The sequence below is a fragment of the Colias croceus genome, chromosome 3 (genome assembly GCF_905220415.1).
Source record: "Colias croceus chromosome 3, ilColCroc2.1".
NCBI lineage: Eukaryota > Metazoa > Arthropoda > Insecta > Lepidoptera > Pieridae > Colias > Colias croceus.
In genome coordinates, this window is record NC_059539.1 from 4,562,628 (window position 1) to 4,588,996 (window position 26,369).

At 33.0% G+C, this 26,369-nt stretch overlaps 2 protein-coding genes across 2 annotated transcripts in view; both read left to right on the forward strand.

The window, feature by feature from the left end:
* Positions 1 to 14: 14 nt before the first annotated feature.
* On the forward strand, positions 15 to 2,374 carry LOC123706262 (spermine oxidase-like). The gene is made up of 3 exons (XM_045655445.1): positions 15 to 76; positions 160 to 366; positions 802 to 2,374. Exons 1-3 carry the CDS (start codon positions 15 to 17, stop codon positions 2,123 to 2,125), a joined length of 1,593 nt encoding a protein of 530 aa, XP_045511401.1. The 3' UTR covers positions 2,126 to 2,374.
* A 2,065-nt stretch (positions 2,375 to 4,439) lies between these two features.
* Positions 4,440 to 26,369, forward strand: part of LOC123706263 (inactive dipeptidyl peptidase 10) — an 88,363-nt gene continuing 66,433 nt past the window's right edge. Inside the window, exons 1-2 of the mRNA XM_045655446.1 lie at positions 4,440 to 4,594; positions 8,769 to 9,016. The gene's annotated coding sequence lies outside the window, so the exon portion shown is untranslated. The remainder of the gene's footprint in view (positions 4,595 to 8,768; positions 9,017 to 26,369) is intronic.

Consider the following 26,369-nt stretch of genomic DNA (forward strand, 5'->3'; position numbering starts at 1 on the left):
AATAAAATATACTCATGAAAATTATTCAAAAATGCTTTATTAAACATTTGAAGTACCAAAAAGTGTTCAGACGATGGTTAGTTTATAAAGCGATTTTTACCTATGCCTATGGTTAGAAAAATGCAATAGATATACCTATAATGATTTTTTTATTAACAGGAAATCAGATAATTCCCCTGTAGTGTTTGATTGCGGTCCTAATATAGATGATCGAGGTATATGTGCCGTAGATGCGTGTGACCCCGAAAAATGTTTCGAAGAGCCTCGTGTAGTGATCATTGGAGCTGGCATGGCCGGACTTTCCGCGGCTGCAAGATTGGCACAGCGGGGAATAAACAATGTTGTTGTTTTGGAAGCATATGAAAGGTTTTTATATTTTCCTCTTCAGTTTATCAATGTCATGAACGTACACGAGTTTGTGGACAAGTTTCGTTCGGATGCGTATGTTGTCGTATTAGCAATTTTCATAAATAGCGCAAAATTTTGCCTCGAATATATCTCGAATTCTTATAATCTTGGATTCTATCTACAAAAAAGGTGCATTTATATTGTATTGTAGAAATAAACAAACATTGAAACAACAAGCTTAAATATTATAATTGTTTACGCCTCATGCATGATTTAAAATGAAATTAAAATAAGATAATAAATTAAATGTTTTCTTTTCCACGATTTAACTGAATCTATTTAATACGAACAATATGAACAGTACCTTATATTAGCTATTTTTCATTATGCTGGAAGCATTTACAAATTTAAACAAACTAGCACAATGATAATTTTTGTATTGTTTTTCATTAGGCCCGGCGGGCGCATTCTTTCATGTTGGCTCGGCGATATCGTAGCTGAAATGGGTGCCAGCTGGAAACCAGACAATACTTCAACTCATCCAATTTACACATTATCAACAAGAGAAAATCCACCGCGGCCAGGAGTCCCTGGCGCCGAACATACGCGCGGTTTATTTAATAGCGCTGTCAACGGTAAAATACCTTTTCCACCCACTATAACAGCTTATCATAAATTTTGTCAAATTGAAGAAGAAGCTGCACAAATTTATTGTTTAGGAGGAAATAAACAACAAGGATCTCTCCTCAATTTTATGAGCTTGAGGATACAACAAGAATTGCATGAATATCCTGAAGAACAACAACACGATGCAGCGAGAATTATGTTCGGTCTCTCACATATGCTTAATGCTCGCTCTGGCGATGATATAGGAATGCTCTGTGCTGATAATTTAGGATGCTTTATGAATATGCCAGGAGGCGAAGTACGTGTACCCTTGGGTCTGGTGGGCATTTTAGCTCCTTTGCTTCGGCAAATTCCAGAAGGTGCAATTCGATACTGTAAACCTGTCGGCTGTATTTATTGGGGCACTTGTATGAGGTCAGGTTATCCTGCAGTTGTGTGTACAACGGACGGAGAAGAATTTCCAGCACACTATGTTATTGTAACAACATCAATTGGTGTTTTATATGCAAATGCCGTAAGATTATTTTGTCCCGAACTTCCAGCATCTAAAGTGAACGCTATTAGAGGTTTGGGTTTGGGTGCATGCAATAAAATATACCTCGAGTATTGTCGCCCTTTTTGGTTCTGGCATAAAGGTAACTTAAACTTTAAAATGAATCCACACACAATGTGTGGCCGCATGGATTGGACTAATGGGATACAGTCCATAGAAGTAGCCCCTAACAGTAAACATGTCCTGAGCGTCTTGGTAGCAGGGAAAGAAGCTACTATGATGGAAAGTATTTGTGACAGGGATGTAGCCGAAGGGATTACGGAAGTATTAAAGATGTATACACAAAACCCGAACATACCATATCCAATGACAGTGTTACGATCTGGTTGGTCTTCAGATCCCTACTTTTTAGGGGCATTCTCATCGGACTGTCCGGGTTCTGATGGATCTGCTCAACGAGCTCTTGCCTGCCCGATTCCTGGGCCAAGTGAACCAGTGCCACCAATTCTTCTATTTGCTGGAGAAGCAACGGTCCCTGGTCATAATGGAACAGTATCAGGTGCCCGCTTAAGTGGAATACGAGAAGCAGAAAGAATAGTGCAGCTCACATTTCGATATAAAGGCCCACCTATTCCCGGCAGTTGTAAACGTGCGTAACAAATATACTACAATGTTTCATGTATTTCAACAGGGTTCTTGTTTTACAATCTTGTACAACTTTTGTTATTGCCATATACGAATGATGTTCATATATTATGTAGTTTATTTTCCTTTGTATCCGTGCTATCTTGGTTATGTAGAGCAGCAAGTTGTATTGTGCAATTCGCGCCTTAGTTTCGTCGAATATGTTGCGAATACAATAATCCCATCATAACTACGGCTGTACTTTAGAATTTTTTGTCATTTTTAAATAAAATGAAAAATAACTGCTTATACAGTAATTTTTATTAATATATGCTTTAAGTATACTTATAGTTATTATTTTTTATAACGTTACATTTTTCAAACAATTTATTTACATAAAACATGTGACTAACAAATTGATCTCAAATCAGTACTTACCTACCTACTACACTTTTTATGCAATGAAACTTGGTCATTATTTAGATTTTTTAATTCAAGACAATCTATTTCGGCATTGTTTACTGTAATTATACAAATTTATGGTGTAGTATAAAAACTCTGGCACACTGCTTTTCTGGCATACAAGTCGGCGCCAAGCCGTCGGAGCTTCGCTTGAGTGTCGATTGAAAAATCTATGTGATCTATGCTAACAGCATATTATGAATATTAAATACCATATTACTGTATGCAGTTAGTAGTTGTTATAATCAAGACACATATTTATTCTCATAGCTCTCAATATAATAATTAAAAAGGCATTATATTGTTTTTTTTTTATTGTTATACCCTACGAGGACAATAATTCCCCCATTTTTTTCGTAAATACTTTGGTATAACATTCTTCGGATCAGTTGAGTAAAAGCTAATAGCTCTTTATCAAGAGAAAATTGGTAACGAGCGAGTTGTAACATAAAAATACATATTTGTGTTATAATTATGTGTACTGTAAACATACTGAACACTCATAGACTATAAGTATTAAGTACCTACAAATTTAGTTGTCCATACAATTTCCTGATAGCATTTTGAACATAATTTTAACAAAACAAACATTGCTCTAGTTTTTGTTGTGTGTCATAAGTCCTTGTCGAAACTACGAAACATGAGCGAGTACAATTTAGATACAGTCTTTGATTTTACTAACCTTAATTTTGGAATAACTAGCGGTCGGCCCCGGCTTCGCCCGTGGCAAACCCTTTTTTCTCCATAAGAACAATCTTGTATTTCAAGGAATATTACAAAAAAATATAAAAAATATTATTAGAAAAAATCGAAATCGGTCCACATGTTCAAGCGTGATGCCGTGACCAAGGAAAACGGGTTTCATTTTTATATATATAGATGACTTAAGATGAAATTACGAAAACGGATACAGCATAGACTACGAAAGGTAAGTATAAGAAAGACTTTTATATTTAATTTTAGTACCTACATGATTGAATTAGTATAAAGTATCAGGTAAACATATCTACATATCTAGTTTGCAAATATAAGTTTGGGTAAAATACATTGATTTTAAATAAAGTACCAAAAGATAAAAAATACGAAGGCAAGAATTAGCCGAGTATCTGAACTTTGCAATCTTGACTTTCAAACTAAGATGATCTGAGGCTATTTGAACCAGTTCTCGACGCCAGTTCATCGCTATTCCAAAGAAATATCCCAGCTCAAAAAGTTTATTTTTTTACTGAAAGATCTTACACAAAATACTTAAAACTGTATCCATTTGTCTCTCTTCCATAAACTATCTAAATGGATATAGCGTGTCTTCCTGTCCGTTCGTGATAAAGTAAAAAAATACTGTACCGATTTTCATTCTGTTTTCACCAACGGGTACAATAGAACGAGAAAATTTTAGTCAATTTCTTTGGGTAATTTACATTTTGCATATTTTTGCAATCGAATTGTATCGGGAAAAAATCATAAGAATAAATTTAAGCAGTTAACAAAAATAATGAAATAAAAAGATAATACTTATGCGAGTCCTTTCTAATATACGTGTCAATCATTCATAGGTATTGTAGTAAAACATAAGGTAACAAACGAAGATTATGCAAACCTTTTCTAACACCGAAATAGGTAGGATAGACATTGTTGTTATAATTCGTTGCGTGGTTTAAAACGGTCCGGGGACGTTTAACCGCGCGGCTCGCGTCTCTGCAGATGGCGGGTTGCGGGATCACGCAAGAAACCCTCGAAGATGCGTGACGCAGCGCGCAGGATCGGCCCCCCGCCCCGCGCGGTGCGTGCTACCCCCGCAGCTGTATTTCACGGTTTCTCATAAAAAAACATCGATATTTATGTCGTGAGGCTGCAGCAGGAGCAGGTGGTCGGTGGTGTGCAGCCGTGGTGGCCGGTGCGTGGTGTCAGTGCAGGCGATGCGTGGCGCCACGGCGCGGTGGTAGCGCGACCCGGGCGGCAGTCGCTCGCTGCAAGCCGCCGGCGCGGGTCGTTCCCGCCCGATCGTACTCGCGCGTATGTTGAGCTCGATACCACCACCAGGTATACGAAGAGCTTTTACTCAATTCGCATGCCACAGCTCATATATACCCATTACTATTCACGTAGACACACTTTTCATTCAATCCGTAGCCTTTTCGAAGGAAATGCCGCTAGCATCATCCTGGACCCCCGATTGTATTTATCTTTAAGGAAGGTAGTGATTTTTTCGATTGGGAAAGGTAGAGGAAGTCATAACTGAGATCCGGTAAGAAAAATCGCATCTAAAATTTTTACATAAGTATTAGCCTTATTCAGATCGCTCTACATAGCCATTTCAGGATTGTGATATAATGTGAATACCATGAATAAAATCTATTAATTTTACTTACTCAAAATGATGTACTCATCTCAACACTCTATAATTGTAATGTTATTTACTACTTACATTTTAGTATGTCGTAAAACGTGATGAATTTAATCTAAAAGAACTATATGAGAAAGAAAGGAGCGATATATACTGGCCACATGCCAAGTGTCGTCCGCGTTTCTTTTGCAAGAAAGTATTTCAGAATTATTAGAAACATTTTGTTTTAACGCATTTAAAATTACATAAATTTTGCATTATAATGAAACGTCAGAGAGCGCGACCAATCTTTGGGATGGCTCTGCTATATTTTACTCGATATTTCTTTATTTCCAAGGGTCGTGACACCCGTGTAATGTATCGCTCTTTTTATTCATTTTTGGGGTAACAATATATTATATTGTGTTAGTCAAGAAAGATATCACGATATTAGGAAAAGAGACATGAGCCGGTGAGGTTTTTTAGGAATTTCGTGAAGCATGTAGGTATCCATTGTGAAGCTCTACATAAGAATTTTCACAAACCGGTCATATTTATTGCTTCTTACTGACCTATATACATTTTTCACTCATATTAGGTAGTCATATTATATACTTTTGGTAATCAGCTACATAACTAAGTACGTAATATACTAAAAGAAGATAACCGAAAGATTTATACAGATTAGAATACATTTATCAACAATCTGCTTTCTTTGCTTTCATTGCATCTTCAGAAAGAGTACGTAGAGTACCATACGTTTACAATATTCCTTTATTTTTTTAATGAAATTTCATAAGAAACAAACAGCTTTTTCAGTATAAAAGAACATTAAATTTTTAATAAAACGTTGTACAGCGTTGTTGAGAGCAGTTTATCTGTCTATGCAAGTTGATTAAAACGCCGAGTATTGATATTTCGATTGCAGTTTCATTTGGTAACGTTGTTTATGAACTGGGTGTTTTGATGATAAAAATATCCGTCTATATCACGGTTTTGCAATGCAGTAAAAATAAAAATAAAAACAAATACAGATTGAATTGAGAGCTCCGAACGGATGATATTGTATTCTATTAATTTTATCTTTAGTTATTGAGGAAATTGCTTTTCTTCCACGCATATTTTAAACTAAGTACACGAACTTTTTTTGACGTGACAACGTCTTATAATTCGATAAAGCCGGCTGCACGCACGAAAAAACATGGCTCATGCGGCGTTACCTCGCTCTGACTCATCTGAGGCGTTCCATGTAAGGATTGAAGTGCGAGCGAGAGCGCGGACCGAGCGACAAAGAAGCACAATCGGACGTTGTCACGTTTAACTATCGTCAGTAAACCGACTTTACAGACAACCAATTTTTTTTAGCGTTAATAACTGTAACCGATACTAAGCATCCGCAGATTCTGCAGTTAGTTACTCATGCAGTGTTTATCTATTTATGCTGGTCATACTTTTTACATGATATTTTTTAATAAATCATATAGAATAACCACAAAAAGGGACACTTTATATCGTGCCTTGAGTAATATTTTAATGTTTTGTACATTTAAGATTGTCTTGTCTTAGTTATCTTACTGAGTTTGAATTGCCTGTAAAATATATTATCTATAACTATATTTACCTTCGATTTTGTTCAATTTGTATAGGTCGTTTTTGTTTATGCTCTACTTTTTCTCTACAAAAATCCTATTAGGAAAATTTAGAATGTATCTCGTGCACTTAGCTCGTGCAGTTCTAAGTTAAATTTGTTATTCGTAAGACATTAAACTAACGAGGTAACCGCAAGGAAAGGGTACACTTAGGTAGCACGAAGTCTGCAGGTTAGACAAACATCACCAACGACCAACTTATACTTAGTTACTTACGACTTTAACACTTGGTGTTTTCTATGCGTATATAGGAACATGAGCGAAATTTTCTCTGAATTTATTATTTTGATAACTCACGTACCAAGAATAATCTTTTTTTCTCGAATATTCTTTGTTTTATGTTATTCCATAAGAATCCACAATTTAGTTGAAAGTTCTATCTTAAAATCTTAATTTAATTATATTATTTCCGATTTATTTCGTTGGTGTATCCTCGCTTTCAAATTCAAGTGAAATCAAAAATTTAAACTGTGTGTTTGAAAGGAGTAATATATAGTGCAAACTGCAAATAAACTTATTATTACGATGACTCCCATAAAAGCTTGTTGGAACAAGAGCCAACACCCGCCATGAAAGTTCCACTTATTAAGTATTTCAACAAAAATATTATACAAAATTAAGAGTTAAAAAATGTACAGCAAAGTACAAAAACATGCTGAAAATTTCACTCGTTGAAAAAACTAATAAATCCTTCAAAACTTACTGCGCGAAGAACTTGAGTAAGTTGTTTCCTAGTTCTGAAGTGGAAGTCATAACAAAAGGAATTCGGAGGTCCGAGTCACTAATAGAAAGGCCAAAGTGTCACTTTTAGTCGAGCGTTGCTGACGTTTGGGACAATTTGGGAGATATACCCAAGAGATGCAATTTCCTCTTCCACCTAATTGCTTTCAAGGCTTCGAACCTAGTTAGTACGACTGCTGGCGGCCTTTGTATCGTCTGAATGACCCGACTTGATCTGCTGAAAATTACCCGAGCTAGCTTGCGGTTCAAATGAAAAACTTAAGCTTTTTGCACTTAGAGGAATGAAGTTTCTTATAAATGATCTTGGGTAACTAAATGTACATTATATTCGCTTTCAATACATTCTTTAAAGAAACTGGGCTATTTATATGATATACCTATTTGAATCAGAATAATAGAATACTTTGATGAAAATTAGGCTCTAGAGATGTGGTAATATCTATGTTTCAACGCATAAAACGAAAATTCGCTGCCAATATTTTCATAAGGAAAATAACATAAGAAAAATAAGATTCATGATAGATTCGTTCACTGATTACTGTTGTTGGTTATGTAAGATATCCTATTGGATACTTCTGCCTATTTTTTTTTTAATTATCATACATTGATCGGTTCGATATAAGATACGTAAGGAGTTGTATAATATTTTTACGGCGTACAGAATGGGGCCGAATATTTTTATATCCGTAAATAGATTATGCTATGGAATTTATGAATAGACAAGCGGGTGTATTTACAGAAACGGTCCTTATCGGAAGAAAATGCAATAAACGATGTACCGTCGCGTCGGCCCGACAGTTTTCCTGTTTTGTTATTTTATATCGACTGAGAAGCAATTACGACAAATTGAACTAGAAAAATTCTCCGGTCCAGGACAAATGTTGTTGTAATTTATAAACTAATTTATACATTTGTAAGAATAGTATGAAATCTATTATTTTATATCCTTTCGTTTTATTTGGACAGTGTCATTTTTTTTAATATCATTTGCATAAGAAGTTATGATTAACTTAACACAAGAAACAAATGTAAAGATTAATTTTATTCTAGGTTGAATATCAAAATAAATTGAAAAGTACTACATCAAAATAGCCTACAAGTATATATTCACGAAGATAAATCACGTGTGTGTTGCCAACTTTAGGAAAGATAAGAAAAGATTTATGATCATTTTTTTATTAGAACCGTAATCTAGCACACCTTTATGTTTTGCGTTTTATCTAGATCTCAATGAATGTGTCTACACTAGAATAACGTTTAAATGGATTTAGATATAAAAATGGGTCAGTAATAAATCTAAAGTGTAATTTGATAGTTATTTTCTAAGGTTATTTTATTATCCTTAAAAGTACATATTCTTTCGGAATGCAATAATCTGATATGAAAATGCGTAAATTTCATCGAGAGAAATATAATTAATAGGTGCAAATTGCTCAGTGGTTTAATAAATATATTAGTAAAAAGTTTGCAATTCCACTAACTACAGTTTCTTTTGTTGCAGGTGCAAAACTTCAGCGTTAAACTTTAAACATTTCTGTATCAATTTGATCCGATTGCATATAAAGTGCTCGTGAAACTCTTAATTTTTAAACTTTAAAGTGCCTGAATCGTTAGTACTAATAGAAACTGAAAACCCCCGTTAACTGTTAATGTCCGTGTTAATAAGGTTGTGTTTTTAATCTATACTTTGTATGAAATAAGGCAGTTTTTACTGAACGTGCTCATCAATCATCATATAATGATATGAAGGTAAGCTTGTCTGATTTTTTTATAATTAGTGTAATTAGTATAATTGCGAAAGTTTTTCAATAATTTATTATTTGGTAGGTTTGTCACAACACTATTTATCTTTATGACGGAAGTAGAAACAACGTGTAATCCTTCAAAAGTATTAAGTATATTATAGAAATAGGGAAATGAACATAATAATATTGATTATCATTACGCTTAAGAGACTTAATCGTGCAAATTCCTGAATTAAATTTAAAACTACTTAACAGTCTACGCTCACTCGAATACTTCTGAAGTAATACGCAAATGGGGATTTTCCAATTTCATTAATCGGTTTCCCGAATCAAATAGGATTAGTCCGAATTAAGTACTTATCTATTATTGTATTGGCCTCACTCCAAATGTCGCGACACTTGCCGTGGCCTTCTGCAAGGTTAATTATATACATGATAAGTAGTAGTAGTTAAATCCCCAATATATATCACTGAACATCTGAGTCCTTCAAATAAAGCGTTACATGCAGCAACTCGCATCAAGGCAAAAGAAAAGGGCTATAAACATGTTTGGGTCAGAAGTGGTCGCATTTACGTGAGGAAAACGGACTTTACTGAATACATATTAATAAGAGACATCGACTCATTGAATAAAATAGTTTGATCTGTATAATTTAGATTTAAGCAAGTTATATTTATTGTTAGTAAGCATTAAAATTCAATAATTTAAGGATATACTATCAAAACACTCGTGGTTTGAGATCGAAATGTGAAGATTTTTATCGTAATTTATGTAATTCTATGTATGATGTAATTGTTTTGACAGAGACTTGGCTCAATGAGGATATTGTTAACAGTGAACTTTTTGATGATAGATATTTTGTTTTCAGGCGAGATAGAATGCCTTCTAAATTCAATAATAAAATTAAAGGCGGCGGCGTTCTGATTGCTGTCTCCAAGAGGTTCGCTGTTAGTGAACTCGTAAATTTTAAGAGTGACTGTGAGGACTTATGGGTTTCAATTAATATTACTGTTAGATTTAAAATAACATTTTGTGTGGTATATTTACCGCCACCTGTACAAAAACCAATTCTCGATCATTTTATGGATAATTTTAATTCTGTTACTGAAAGATTAAACGACGAGCATAATATAATACTCATTGGGGATTTCAATATGAGCTGTTTAGACTGGTCTCACTTAAATGGTTCTTGTTCCAACGCGTATCCTAAATTATATCAAGATTTTATAGATTTTACACATTTGAATAATTTAAAACAGATTAATTATGTCCGTAACTTAAATAACAAATTGTTGGACTTGATTTTTGTGGATGTACTTAGTTGTCTTGTAACAGAAGCTACAGATTGTTTGTGTAAAATTGATCCTTATCATCCCCCACTAGATATTACATTGAATTTGAGTTTGGATAGCAACTTAGAACCAAACAAATCTGTCAGATTTAATTTTAACAAAGCAGATTATACGAATATCAACAAGGAGCTAGGATTGATAAACTGGCATGAACTTTTTAAGGACCTTAGGGATCCTAACTTGATGGTCGATATTCTATATGAGCATATGGATAGTTTAATTAAAAAATTTGTACCTACAATATTAACAAAAAAACGCAATAAGCCTCCATGGTTTAATAAAAAACTTGAGAGATGTATTCGGGAGAAAAACAAGTACATTAAAAAATGTAACCTTTATGGTAACCCAATGGATAAAATAGCACTTCGTCTATGTAGTAAGCGTTGTGAGAAATTGTCCAAGGAATGTTATAAATGGTATATCAGTCGAATGGAACATAAAATAACGGAACAACCAAAGTATTTTTGGTCGTATATAAAATCTAAGCGAAACGGATCTAGTACCTATCCAAAGTGCATGTCAAATGGAGTGACTTCAGCATCAACTGGAGAGGATATTTGCAATCTGTTTGGCTCTTATTTCCACTCTGTGTACAGCCCAAACAGTAACATTCCTAACGGAAATATGCCATCCACCAATTTAAATTTAATAAATAATAATTCTGAATGTTTTCCTTCTTTATATATTGACAAAGATGCTATTATAACCAAGCTTAAAAAACTTGATATTTCAAAAGGGTCAGGAGCTGATAACATACCCCCTATTTTTCTTATGAAATGTGCGGACCAATTAGCTATTCCTCTTTATAGAATATTTAATATTTCACTTAGCACTGGATTATTTCCAGATAAGTGGAAGCTAACAAAGGTTGTTCCCATCCATAAATCTAACTCAAAAGATAATGTTTGTAATTATAGGCCCATTTCAATTCTCTCATCTTTGGCTAAAGTTTTTGAAAGTATAGTATGCCCGAAGGTCCAAAGTTACATGGAAAAATATATATCCGATTACCAACACGGTTTCACTACTGCGAGATCTACTTGTACTAACCTAGTTCTATTCATAGAAAATACTATTGAATCTGTGGATGCTAATGGGCAAGTTGATGTCATATATACGGACTTTTGCAAAGCCTTTGACAAAGTCTCACATAGTGTACTAATTCACAAACTATCTTTATATGGGTTCACAGGTCATTTTCTTAAATGGCTCAACTCCTATTTGCTTAACAGGTATTTCTATGTTGTTGTTGATGGCTATAAGTCTGATATATATGATATAACTTCAGGTGTGCCGCAAGGTTCGCACCTAGGGCCCGTCCTGTTCAACATTTTTATAAATGATCTGCCAAATATTTTCCTTAACTCGACTCCATACATGTTTGCCGATGACCTTAAGTTGACAATGACTATAAATAGCACGGATGATGCTCTGTTACTGCAAGATGATATCAATAATTTGTACACGTGGTGTCAAAGCAATGGTATGGAGCTGAATATCAAAAAATGTTCATACATTACATACACACGGAAGACGAATCCTATCATCCATAATTACAGAATGAATGGCTCTCACTTGCAAGTTGAGAAGTCTATCAGAGACTTAGGGGTTATTATGGACAAAAAATTGACGTTTGTTCCTCATATTGATGCTGTAATTAAAAAGGCTTCAAAATCTTTGGGTTTTATTATTAGAAATACCAAATCGTTCCAAAAAGCTGAAACCAAGATAATATTATTCAATACGCTGGTGCGCAGTATACTGGAGTACTGTGTTGTTGTGTGGAGACCTCACTATGCAGTGCACAGTCTCAGAATAGAGCGAATTCAAAAGCGTTTTCTAAAACATCTTGCATTTTCGGTCGGAAAATCCAAGGAATTGAGAAGTTATAATAACCGTCTAACTCATTTCAAAATTAAAAACTTAGATAAAAGAAGAAACGCATTGGACTTAATGTATTTATTTAAAATTTTAAATGGTCATATTAACTGTTCGGCGTTGCTATCTAAATTCAAAATTAAAGTTCCTTTTAAATATCCCCGAAATCCCATTAACCTTCTATCTCCCCCCTTACGTAGGACTGTCCTTGGTTCCAATTCTCCAATTCCTAGACTTTGTAGAATTTACAATGAATTTGCTCAAGATCTAGATATGTTCTCCCTTAGGTTAAATAAATTTAAGTACCTTGTGCATCACTTAGTTTAAGATCTTTATATGTATTTTTTGTTCTTTGTTTTGTTTCCTGTGTAAAACCTTTTAAAATTTTAAATGTATGCATGCGGTGTTTACCTACCTTAAATTGTACACTTAGTTTTAAGATTAATTTTATATATACTTGTTTATTTTGTGTAACAATTACTGGTAAACCTAATAAATAAATAAATAAATAAATAAATAATATTTACAAGTGCATGCGTTTCGCGTTACCATTCATGTTTTGGTTCATATATTCAGCTCATCGACTAACAGTTTCTCAACTCAGTAAAACAGAATAAGATTATACCAATGTAGAGTCGATATACGATGCGGCGACGAAAAGCATAAAAAAAAATTAATGCTTACTCGTAGTTTCTAAGCAAAGTCTAAATAAAATTAAAACTTTAAGTGTCATTCTATGAAATTAAGTAATAATGGTATCCTTATTTCATGTTCTATAGTGAAAACCTTGAAGTGAGAAATTATGCAAAAAGCGATTTAATTAATTATGTCTTAATCATTAATATTATGAGGGCTACAATTCCAAATTTCTAAATGAACATAAAATCTGGCACTAGACCAAGAAATTGATAATAATTTTTCAAATCACTCAATTTATTATAACTTCTCTGTTATCTGTCGTATTGAAAAAACTAAGAAGTATTAAAAGAAAGGATAAATAAATAATTTATTTTTACAGTATATCTATTAGCACTATTTCAACTAGGATGTAAGTAATTTATTATTTATTTTATCTCCAAACAATTCCACGTATTCAATTCAAATATTCACTTTGTTTAATCGTAACTGTTAGTTTCTGCTCTTACCAATGATTTAAAACAGTAAACCGTCAAATAGTCAGCGCCTGAAAATTTATAGGCCCATTCAATGTAGCACATATACACGCGTGCAAAATGTAGTCATGTTTGAGGCATATGAGGCTTGTGTCGACAATTTAATCGTCTGCATTGGCTGCAATTGGAACACGGATAGACAATTTTGGTCATTGATGGCCTCGTCGCCACCTGGCGTACTGAAAGATTACATCTAGCTTCAATATAGCCTATCTTCATCATCTACGTATTCCAACTATGTTCGTCTTTGGAATGTCATATTAAAATAGAGTTCTATTTTAAAGAAAACATGATCATTGTAAAACTTCCTTGTTGTTTTACGTTTTTCAGTAGTGGGTAATACCGAGCTGCGTTGTTGTATTTTACGAACTATTAAATAGCTAATAAACGTTTTAATGACTATGTATTACATTCGCCATTCAAATAGCAATTTCAGAGAACGGCTAGATAATGATTTTTATGACCTTACAACTCTATATAAAAACAGTAAGTATGAGTGTATGTAATTTATGAGGCGTAGCTCGTAATATGGCTTTTGTTGAAAAGGCGTGGCGTTGTGCTTCAATCAACGACAGGAAATTATGGTTAATTTTCATTAAAGCAGCTTTCGGACGTTATTACCGATATTGTACTTACTCGAAATCGAACGCAATTACAGGTTCAATTTCAGTAAATGCAGTTAATATTATCGCTTATGCCGGCGCAAACATTCTATTAGCTATAATAATATTAGCGAATTAGTTGCAGTAGTCAATACCTAATACATATAAATATTGTGTAAAAAATATGTCAACAAAATCCAAAGAGCATCTGCAAAGATGTTGCCATAACAATGTATTCAAAGTGCTAGAGCACAAGATATTTCTCAAAGTATCACGACTGTTTGCACGGAGAGCAGGAGTGCGCATAATGTTTACACTAGTACTATTTGGAACGAAGAGAAATGTTTTAGAAAATCCTTCGATTACACTTGCAAGAAGTTTTCATAATACGTGACAGGAATGTGTATTGAAAAATTCGACACAGATATTTTTCAGTCTCAAAGAAAATGCATTGTCGAAGAATTTCTCTAACTTGTATCTTTTTAGATCTAACTTTGGGGCTCTCGTGGCATTGCCTCTAGGGGCGTGTTGAGCTCTGACTTAAATCAATTTTATTTTGTTCAAGATGGCTCCTAAAACATTCTAACGTTCAACATTTCTAAAAGAGATTTTTAATACGTATACCGCGCATTTTTAGGATTGTGCAAATTTGTTTCAACGAATTATAAATAACTTTAGGTACCTACGTATATTATTAACGTGCTTTATTTAATAATATGTATTGGTAAAACGCAGTTTCATGAAAATTTTTATTTGCTCTCCTTTCTACTTTTGCTCTACATTTTACCTTCACACTGTACACTATAGTTACGGGCAACACAAAGCAAACACAAGGGTTTTCTTTAAAGCTCCAGTGATATCGACTTGGCCCGTATCCCAAGATGCAATTTGGGGCCAGACGTGACCAAACATGAATATCCGCAATCGCCCATTCCAGGATTTTTTTAACCAAAAGCATAGCTAAAATCTTGTTTCAAAAGAAAAATATGACGCTAAATCATCATTTCAATCAATGTTACCTACACATGTAAAAATATACTTAATTTGTAACTAAACAACAGAACATACACAATGGCGAATTTATTCCAAAAACGGACCACAATGTTTTATTTCGACCCCGGCTCTGAATTATACAGTGGTTTTATTTAAAAAAATGTTAAAAATAGGGTTCTTTATGAATTCGTGGATTTAGATATATGGAACGCAAATTATGAGGTAGACCTTCATAGAAATGTTAATTTGGTTTTCATTGGGCTTTATTTTGGTCGACTTCATAGGCAGTTGCATGTCTTCAAGATAATTTCTGTGATATCTATTATTGAAATGAAAACAAGTGGAGTGTGAAGAATATAGACGAAGCTGTGTAAACATCAGTATGTTGTAACACCTGTGAAAATTTCCGGTCGTTTGAAAGCTTGTTTAGAACTGGTAAAGTGACGAGCAATTGTTATTGTTGAAAATTCGTATCTTTCCCTAGGGCTCAATATTTATTTAAACTGAAAACGAAATTATTGTTCTTTTCAAAATCTGAGATGTTTTATACCTAACATTCAAAGAGGTCAGCGATATACACTTAAATAACACCACCACAATAAACACATATAGGAGTGGTTTTCCGATCTAAATAAATAATCTTATATAATTTATCTAATTTCTATAGTAGAATGAGAAGATATATAAATACTTACCTATTATATAATAAAATCACGTATAAAAGGTAAGAGGACATGTTATAATAAAAGGTTTCATGAACTTTATAGGATTTTTACTACTGGGTAGAGATTAAGGCGATTAACGGAAGCCATTTGCGAATAAACTTAAATTTGATTTACAATATACCGGACGTACGGATTCAATTGTATCTTAAAATAAAATACTTTGACATTGGGTTTTTAATTAAAATAACTATTTTATTTAATAAATGTCGTGCGTAGGAGATATAGAAACACTTATTACTCACTTTTTAAACTCGTAACGAGTAATAATGATACCATGGAAAATGTAATCATTCGATAAAAATACGATTCACGTAGATCTTGAATAAAACTAAACTGGAATGAAATTACCTTAATTACACATTGAATTAAATAGTTTTATGCAAATGACTTGGTATCCAACGTTCTCTTTGTGAATCGTGAACTCTGAACGAATTCAATTATTATTAACAGATTGAAACAACCTTAAAGTTACATTATCGATGTTGTTTTTGGCGAACAATTTGCGTGTAGAGGGGGGGTGGGGTATGACGCACGCGGGCGCGGGCGGGGCGGGGGCGCGGTCCTTACGTCACGTGTAGCGTCAGATGATCCGTTCTAACTTGAAGATATTTTTTATAGGGTTAAGTTTCATAAATTGACTTCAAATCTGTGGTGCTATAGTACTTTTGGTATTATAATATGTTTTTATAGTAGAAAATAAAACGGTATTAAAATTTATCTTAAGGGTTTTCTTTTTGGATGTATGTGTTTTGATATATTAGTATCTAATAAGTAATGGATACATATTTTGTGAATAACTTATTTTTTCGTGAATGCTTCGTACAAATAATAATGTGTTTATATTTTAATGAAACAGCTCTATCTACAACTATTTTACAATCGTACAATAAACTTATAAATAAAATTTTAAATAAAAAGTCGTATATCACAACAACATTTTCATTTATCAAGGTCGAGAAAAATATGTAATACGTAGAAGTATAAAGGCTGTTGTAAAACGCCAAGCGGTCTGTAGCTACTCTACGCCGGCCGTAGCAATGAGTTGCTCATTGTTCTAAGTCTTGCGCACGTTAAACATAACCGTTTATAATAATACCTATTGAAACTCAGCTCAGCCACGTACTTGGAGTGAATTCTAAACACCCTGTTTATAGATATTGTCACACTAAATAAGTACGTATACACATTGTGTATGTTAAAGAATTATTGTATTGATGTTTTGTAAAAACTGTTTGTGCACAAAGATCTTCGAGACATTTAGTATTTTTGAATATTTTAAATTTACTCTATTCCTAAGTATCCCTTTTATTTGTTAAATTATATTTGTTTAAAAATTGCGTAAATACACATACAATATTAGCATTAATAATTTTTTCTTAAGGATAATAGAAGAAGAGCTCTATTATATCGGGTATATTAATTGTAGTATTCATTTTTGGTAGACAGATAAAATTTACACAGATCTGTTTTGGTGAAATTAATCGAGGATACGTTTGCGGTTACTACCACTTTATTGAGCACTTGATAAGCATAAAATTGTGCCGATTGCCATACACACGTATTAACTTAATGTTTTTATTCCTGTACCGCTTTAGGAATATATGAATATTGCATTGATAGGAATAAACAAATCTATAAAAAGCCGGATTCCGGAATACTATGATAATAATCGTTTATTGTATTTACATATTATTTTCTTACCTCCTTTTTTTTCCTTCTACGCTTTATTATATCCGTGTTAATTATTTTAGTAGGAATTATAATTATTCTTATTCATCATTATCTTCTAGCTACTATCAAACTATTTTCGCTTTAAAAAATATGTACTTTTCTAATTTGTCTTTATTTTTTCAAGTGTGCACCAATCGTATTATTTATGTACTTATATTCTTATTTTTACACCGTCAAGTAAAGGTAATATAAATTATTCTGAAAATATAATAAACCATCAAAACATAACACCCAGCACTTACCTCATTATAACACCTACCATTGAATACATTTAAAATGCTTTTAATGTAGCTACTAATTAAGGAGTGGTAAGCCGTGAGTGCATACAGTTTTAATGTAAAAGAGATTGATGCTCCGAAAATGGTGGTGTGGTCCGCATTAATGGTCAGCTTTCCGCAAAAGGAGAAAAAACTGTTATTCACTAATGGAACAGTCGAGATTCAAGCTATTAGTTACATGTATGATGTTGCTTTTTTCATTCATTTTCTGGCATGCGGAATAAGAGCCAGTATAGTTATGTGTTAGTGTTACATCATCTATGTTTAAAAGAAATGACAAGCATGTTTTAATTGTTCCTTTATTAGCAATTTTTCCATATTTGAATAAGAATAGATAGAGCTGATATGTAGCGGGCTTACCCTTTTACCACGTCTAAACTAAATATAAAATTATGGAAGCGAATATTTCAATGTTACAATAATTTATTCCTACACAAACCTTATCTTATATTTCGTATTCCATGGGAATTTGTTTTAGGCTAGTTTCGGTTTGATATAAATTTTCCTTAGATATTTGTTTACATGTATTTGAACAATAGTGTAAACATGTTTAATTATATCTATAGTATCATATTATATCTATAGTATCAAGCTCATCATTGTTCCTGAATGCAACACAGATACCTGTTTAACACGGTTACAGCATAACATCTCGACATATACATAATAAATGCATAATATAACGCTTTTTACAAAATTGCGGTGGAATATTTTCTACGATATGCAGTCACGGTTGAACTTGTTGAACTTTCACGTGAGCACACGTGTTTCGTCCTTATACGTATGTAATAAGGAGCATTATCGCGTGACTTGAATTCTTCGATCAAAATTGTATTCATAACGTCGCGATGCAATTTGGATTGCGAGCTGAACGATATATAAAGTAATACCCTTAAACACTTTCTCATTAAAGAAAGTGCTTTAAGAACTTTGACGGAATGAACAGCTAAGTTGCAAGTTACCATGACAAATCAATTTAGTGTGGAAATAATTTATGAAATGTTTGGAATTTTAAGCTTCTTTCACAATATGTACAGTACTCCAAAGGTAATAATGCGCATAGAAATCTTCGTCACTGTTCGGCAACTGTCATATTCTCGGAGCGTCCGAAGATGATATCTATATAGAGCGGTTAAATGCATTTTCTTCGTGCATAATTTAGTCAAATTATATGTTTTGTGCTAAAAGAGATTAATATGTATTTGTAGGTAAGTAACGATTTTGTTTCGATAATTCCTTGTAAGTAAATAGCGAGTATAACCCCACGATTGCGAATATATTATCTTTGTTGGATTGATTTACTTGGAAAATTTTATAGTACTTTTAAAGTGTCTTACTGAAGCTGGTGTAATGATGGAAGAAAAGAAGGTTAAAATAAGTATGGTTTTCAATAAAATAAGTAGATATGGTTTGGTAGAAAGTATGGTTTTCAAACACAGGCTTATATTATTTAAACCATATATGTAAATCTTATCATTAAAATCTCAGTACAAAAGTATTTACAGTACTGATCATTCTTCAATATTATGACAATTACAAAAAAATAAAAACAATCAAAATCAGGGATTATCTTTATTTCTGACATTTTAGATACATCGGAACTCTTCTTCATTTTCACTTTCCCTACTGCCATCACCTGTGTAAATCATTTCATCGATTAATTCAACTCACCTTTAAAAACAAAACCAAGGAGGGAACGTAATAGCAGCTCTATATAATTCCACACAGAGAGAACACGTGCAGTCACCACCAATATTTAAAGTCAACTGACGGATTTTTGAGTTTTTTTGACTGACAGACTACCGTCACCTACCGCCCGATTTGTTTTTGATTGTGTATGACCGTGAATTGACTTCTATTTCTTTTGAACAAGGTGTAAAATGCAAGTTCGTTGTTTAGGGCTCTTACGATTCAATGATTCGAGTGTCTTCGGAAATACGACAATTAGTGAAGATTTGCATGCGCATTATTAATTTTGGATTACTGTATTTAAATATCTGTTTTATGGTTAATCAAAATACTTAATTCCATATTTTGGTGGCTCTCCATAATTATGAGCCTATTGAGCCTATTCTACTGGGACAATAGGCTAAACTTTGAGTAAGCCTTCTTTTCTTCTTAAATAATGCACAAAATACGAAAATGTCTAAAAAATAATAAATTTTATTCACACTCTAAACCATTCTATTTTCAGTCACTCGTAAAAGTCTGGATGTCATGTTTGTTTTAATGGCAATTTGACGGACGTTAACATTATGAAAGCACGAGCAAAATAGAGTCTGATAATCATTTACGAGATTTTTTGGTAGTTGATTAAGATTTAGAGCGATTCAATTTCCGTAAATTAATTGAGCAATTTTTGAACAGCTATAAATAGCTGATCAACAAGTTTGAAGCAATTGCGATGAATATGACTATATTAAGGAGTTTCGATCGTGAACCCTTTTCAGTGCTTCGTTAACAACGAATTGTTTATCCAATTAAAAGTTCACAAAACAAATGGGGCCGCAAAAAACAAGCAAGGGCGCGGGCTTCTTGCCTATTTTGTGCTACGACATCTTTATTGTCTTTATCGATGTGTTTGTGTGATATTTACTTCCTAAACGATTCTATGCACATATTATGTAAAGCTGCTGAAAAGGAAGCTAGATGCAATGCAAAAATGGAATTCATTGTGAATTTTATTGAAAAACTTCTTTATTAGTCTCTTACACAATTTAATAAATCTTAGCATTATGACTACCTTTTCAAAAACTCTTTTAGAAAATAAGGATTTATATTTATTAATATTATTTACATTCATACGTTCAATATTTAAAAGTCTGGTTCTCATGACATTCGGGAGTTTTGCTTCCATGGATTTATCTCCGCTTAATTTTTGGATTTCATTACTGTGAAAAGTTAGAAAAACTATACAAAAAAAAACGATTGGATGGAGAAGAATGATATATAAGATAAAACATAAAATTATGCTAAACATAGAAATACTCGTAAATAATACAAATTCTAAGCACCTACCTCCTGTATTGTACGAATAGCGTATTCGCGTGCAACGAATGATTCGATTTACATTCTAACGGCAGACAAATTTAGAAATATTATCGAGTTTTTTGTTCATAAAAAATAAAATAATTGTTGCAAAGAGTTCCTGCAAATCAGATAATGTTTCATTCTTAAACGTATTTCCGTTATAATGTCTAAATCATGCATGTTTGTTTTATAATATTTGAATTTTTATATACGTAATAGCCATAATGCATCCACTTCTTCAGTTGGTTTAAACTATGTAACGGTTTATTATTATTAACTGACAGTGTAATCGCTCTTGAAATATTACGCAGTTGTTTTAAAAATATATTCCATAATTAGTGCCAAATTACTACAAGATCAGGTGTGCAAAATGGATTTTAATAAATTATCGGTAAGCGTGGGCGAAGGTTGGGGAGAAATTTGTCTAATTAGTAAGTGTTTAACTATTTCAATGAGAGTTTTTTTGAACAGTTTCCTGTACACATGTTAAGCGCTTGTTTCGAAGGCCGCATTAATCACTAAAGCGCATGTTCGTTCCAAATTATCGGAAATTAATGATAGCAGGTATCCGACTGATGATGCTTAGTTTTATTAATGGATGTCAGTGATGGCAAATAATTAGTCTCCATATAATGTAACACCACCTGCGTGTTTCACGGCCATGTCACACACTAACACTTATCTTTGTGAACGTGGGTGGAGCTTTCTTTAGAGTTATTTATGCAGAAACGTGTATTAAATGTATGCGTCGTAAATTGTTGTGAAATCAATCTAAGACGAAATATATGTTTTACTCTGATATCCAATTGTGAGCTAGTTTTTACTAGGATTTCGAATTCAAACCGGAAATTTGAATTTTCTGATACTAAGAAGTTCTATAGTACTCAGTATTATCTTCTCATTCTAAATCTTTCTACAACCATATCTTACGTTAATACGTTCATTTGGATGTCTAACATAGCTAGTGAGGGAGTTAGTGAATTTCTTCAACAAATTAAATTTATCTCGCTCCGTTAGGCGTCTTACTGTTCATACATGCGAATCCTCTAAGGGCACGTGCGGTAATTTTAATTAAGTAAATTCAGCGAGGCGTGAGCTTCGGGCGTCGAGAGACGTAATAAATGTTCACAGTAAAGGTAACAAATGACTGTACGAGCTGGCTTCTTGCCCCGAGCCTAGACGGCAGGTGATACCCACTTGCGCGGATCCTTCCTTCCTGAAGCTATAACGTTCAACTTAAAATATATATCATCCTTCCTTTCTGAAATACAGAGCGTATATGCAGTTTCCCCGCTATAATTTATTATCTTACGTAAATCCGCTGCCGTCAAAACTTAGTTTTGAATATGTGAAGTTCCGACTACGAATATTGGCAAACGATCTATTTTATTGCTGTGTGCGGTTCTAGCATATTTCGTTAAGCTACGACCGTGCTTATAATAATGTTGAGTAATTTTGCTTACAGATGGACATTAATTTTGTCAGATAAAAGTTGCCTGAACATTTTAAGAAATGAAACAACAAATACAATTCGATTGTACCAATAAGTTATGAGCCGTACATTGAATATTCTCTATATTAGAATATTCTATAGCCCTTATTGTTTTAATTGTTTTACATAGATATCCAAGGAATAAATAAAATTTGACAAAATTATATTGTTGTTAAATTTAAGAGCAACCATTTCAACTAACAATTTAGCAACTTGATAGTAACAAATCTTTATGTAAAAAGGGGGATAAGAATTCAGAGTCGGATTACGTGAATATCTGTGAGTCAGTGAAGGTCTAAATCTTTCAAGTCTAAGTCAAGGGATTGAATTTCTTTCGTTGTATTTGGGTCAAGTTTTCCTCGGCCGAAGCCAGCTCCAAAAGTCTACGAAATTGAACGCAAATCCGATTTGTGCGACTCTCAAACTGAATACGCTTTAAAACGAATAATGTTCTCCATGCCGCATCTGAAGCCACTTTCATTTGTTACTCTTAAGTAGAGCTCATTATTTCGGATACTTTACTATCGAATTATTATTAATGAGTCAAGTCCAGAAGTCCCTTAAATCTCATATCACGTTAACCTGTGTTTTGGTTAGTAAGTATCTAAAATTTTAAAAATCTTTTAAACGGGTACATTTTTAATTTATTCTTTATACTTCGTATCTGTCTGGTGTTCCGTGTAGGCACTTGGTCAATGATCTAGTTTTGATAATATGTATCGTTTTACATTCTATTCGAATTCCCGTAAAAATAAAAATAAATTCCCAAGTTTGTACATTAATATAATCAAACTTGCAAACTCGAGTATTCACATATTAACAAAGTGTAGGGGCGGTTACGATCATCCAGACGAACTTTGTCACTAAATTTCAAAGTTAAAGAGAATCTTATAAAAGCGAGTGAATCTGTTATTCTAGCCAGAGCCAGTGCCGAATGGGAGAGGGCTTACAGCATAATATACATAAGGATTAACGACTTAATAAATGTCGTGTTTCAGTCCCTTCATTGTGTAATTTAGGAACAGGGAGCGGCGCACAACTATGCAGATACTTAATAGATTAATTCTGGAACTTCCTTCCATTTTCTGATTGAGATACTAACATTTGTATATTGTATTTCATGTTCATTAAAAACGCTTATAAATATCACTATCCCGACAGAAAGTCTAAAAAAATTGTTCAGACTTTTATTCGCAGTAAAACAATACAAGACATTTTCAGAATATTTTGCGAAACCAAAAAGTTCAATGTCCTATAATACGAACCAAAAAAAACACATACGTAGCTCATATGAGCCCTTAATCGCATAATCCGCTTCTAGTTCTATTAACGAGTCCAAATATTGGCCCAGTTAATTGGATCCCGTTATCGCTCTTATCACACATGACTGCGTTACGCAACAGAGCCTTCATTATAGGGCTGGGTAAACGCAACAATGGCCCTTGGTCCGGCCTGAAATGACCATAACAACTTCATTTTCTTGGCTACGTAACTTCGTAGAGCGCTGAAATTTAAAAGCTCGATTATACAGGGAGTGTCTTTTGCGTATTTGAGTCGAAGATATATGCAAACATAGCCGTTTCTCAGACAAAATTACAATTATTAAAAATAATAGTCATAAAAAAGCATACAATAAAATTGCAACGCTACGTAATAACAAATTAAGTTGAAAGGTAATCGACGAATACCTACTAATTATTCCTAACTAAATAAATTTTAAAACATTAATCTAATACGTATTATATTCAATATATTCAATAAATTTCGTATTAACAAAATACAGCATAAACTAAAAGCATATCCATGCAACAGTTACGCGACCGTCATACGAGCATTAAACATTGGTGACGATGTTCCGTGCTAACAGCCTCCCGAGCGACCACAGAGTATAATACCTAGTCTCCACAGACAATTAAGCAGTTCCAATTACTCGCTTTTAGCGAATAATGCAACCGCGACCAATTTTTGCCATTCTGTGCTAAAAGAGACTTAATAGTGTGTGGGTTTCGTCTTTAATATGTTGCATTTTAGCGCTACGAATAAAAGAACTGTTAACGAATTTGAACATTCAGGAAGTAATAACGATATTTTTATAAATAATAATTTTATAAATAGAAGTTTGCATGGTCACCTAGTAGGCAATTTAGAAATAATGCTCATAAATATATTACTCGGCTAAAAGCACGCAAATTTTACAAATTCATTTGAATTTGTAAATGCCATGATTGGATAATAATTGGATAAGGTAAATATAGTGTATGTCGGATAATTGGAATATAATTGTTGAATTACCAACAAATTTCATTACGAGTGGATTGAATTTAGTATTATAAATCACATTTATCGCAAATATATTTTCTGTAATTGAATTTATTTTGCCGTCTTTATACAAAATAAGATTGCAAAATCCTGACCGCTATATTTCCTGCCATTATAAATTTAAGCAGGGACTAAGAAAGTGCGATTGCATTTTTAAACCTTATTTAGCTTTCAAAGTGGCGTTACGAATACGCAATTAAAGCTAAAAAGGATTTATTATTATGGCTTTCGTGCCAGAACTAATAGAATACTTGAACTCAGATTGCATCTAAATAGTTTCGAAAGGTGCGGCCAACTTTAGTTAAAGTCGAAATTGCTTTGAAAATCCTCGCACATGCAGTCCTTACTTTTACGAGTTTACCTAAATACAGTTTAAAAAGAAATTGTATTCGTAAAACAGAAGTTCCGTAAGCTTTACTCTTTATTGTTCTATTATTGCTTGATTATAAGCAAAAAGAGGTGCTGTCTAATTAATAAACGCCAAGAACTGAAGTAATTTAATAAATACATAAACAGACATTGTATTAAGCAAAAGATACTTCTAGAAGGCAATGAAAATCAATACAATGCAAGATGAAGTTGAAAAAGCTTTCTTTCATGGCACATTTTTATCAATTTTGTTAACAACTGCATACAAAAAAAAAACACAAAAAAATATTATGCACTTATCCATTACTATGAGTATATTCTATGTAAGAAGCAAATATTTGTAAGGTCTAATTAAATTACGTTTATATTAACAAAAGTTAAATACGGGCACTTTTCCTACTTACAAATTGCAGAAAATATATTGAACTACACTATATTATTAGACTTTCTTTTAATATTTTGACAGTGCCACTTAAAAGCTTAGCGGCATTGTTAATTTACTGCCTAATGTAATTTTCAAGGTATATTTAAGGTTTAATTATATTTAGCCTTGACATGCGACGATTAAATTTAATGCAACATATTAGAGGCTATTATAAGACCTCGTAGCGCTTGACCTTAAGTTTTAAATCACACGTCACTGATAAGCTTGAGTGACTTAATTATGCCATTTATTTAAAGTATAATTTTAGCAAGGCTTACGCTGCAGCATAATCATTTAGGCTTAATATAAAATAAAAATAAAAAATAAAAATAGTTTATTTACCCTTCTCAATTTCATACAATATGGAGTAGTAGGGCCCTCCTAGTAAGTTTAATATAAAACCTGTGTCAGGAGGACCCGCTCTTCCTTAACTTAAAATAGGTTATCTACATGAGAAAAATAAACTGTTTAAATAACAAAATATTAATAGTTAAGTGTGGAGTGTATTCGTGTGTGTGTGTGTGTGTGTGTGTATGTATTGTGTGTGTGGGCGCATGTGTGCGTGTGTGTGTGGGTGAATGTGTGTGGGTGTGTATGTGTGTGTGTTTAGATTTGTCATTTTATGTATGAGCACGAGTTTGTGAGTGAACAAATTTAATAGCAATTAATATATTTTAGTAGCGTATGATTATGATTAAATTTAAATAAATAATATAGAAACAATAATTACACAGTGCAAGACGTAGCAAGGAGTTTTTCTGTGTCATCATAATTTAGTGTTTTTAGCCAGTTCGTTGTTTTGTTTTTTAAACCACTACACGTTAATCTATTAATGTTTAATAATTTATTAAGATGATTATATATATAAACTGAGTTAGCTGAGTATTGGCGTCTGGCAAAAACAGTTTTGGTACAACGAGTTTTGATTACATCCTTCCTTCTTCTTCCCTCGACTGTGGTATGAATGAATGGTGTTTTTTTGTGTGTTTTT

Bases quoted from the DNA above. Each gene is read 5' to 3' on its own strand.
- LOC123706262 (XM_045655445.1), top strand. From the start codon at position 15: ATGAAAATTATTCAAAAATGCTTTATTAAACATTTGAAGTACCAAAAA. The intron at 77-159 runs GTTAGTTTATAA...TTTTATTAACAG, and splicing joins CAAAAAGTGTTCAGACGATG to GAAATCAGATAATTCCCCTG. The intron at 367-801 runs GTTTTTATATTT...GTTTTTCATTAG, and splicing joins GTTTTGGAAGCATATGAAAG to GCCCGGCGGGCGCATTCTTT.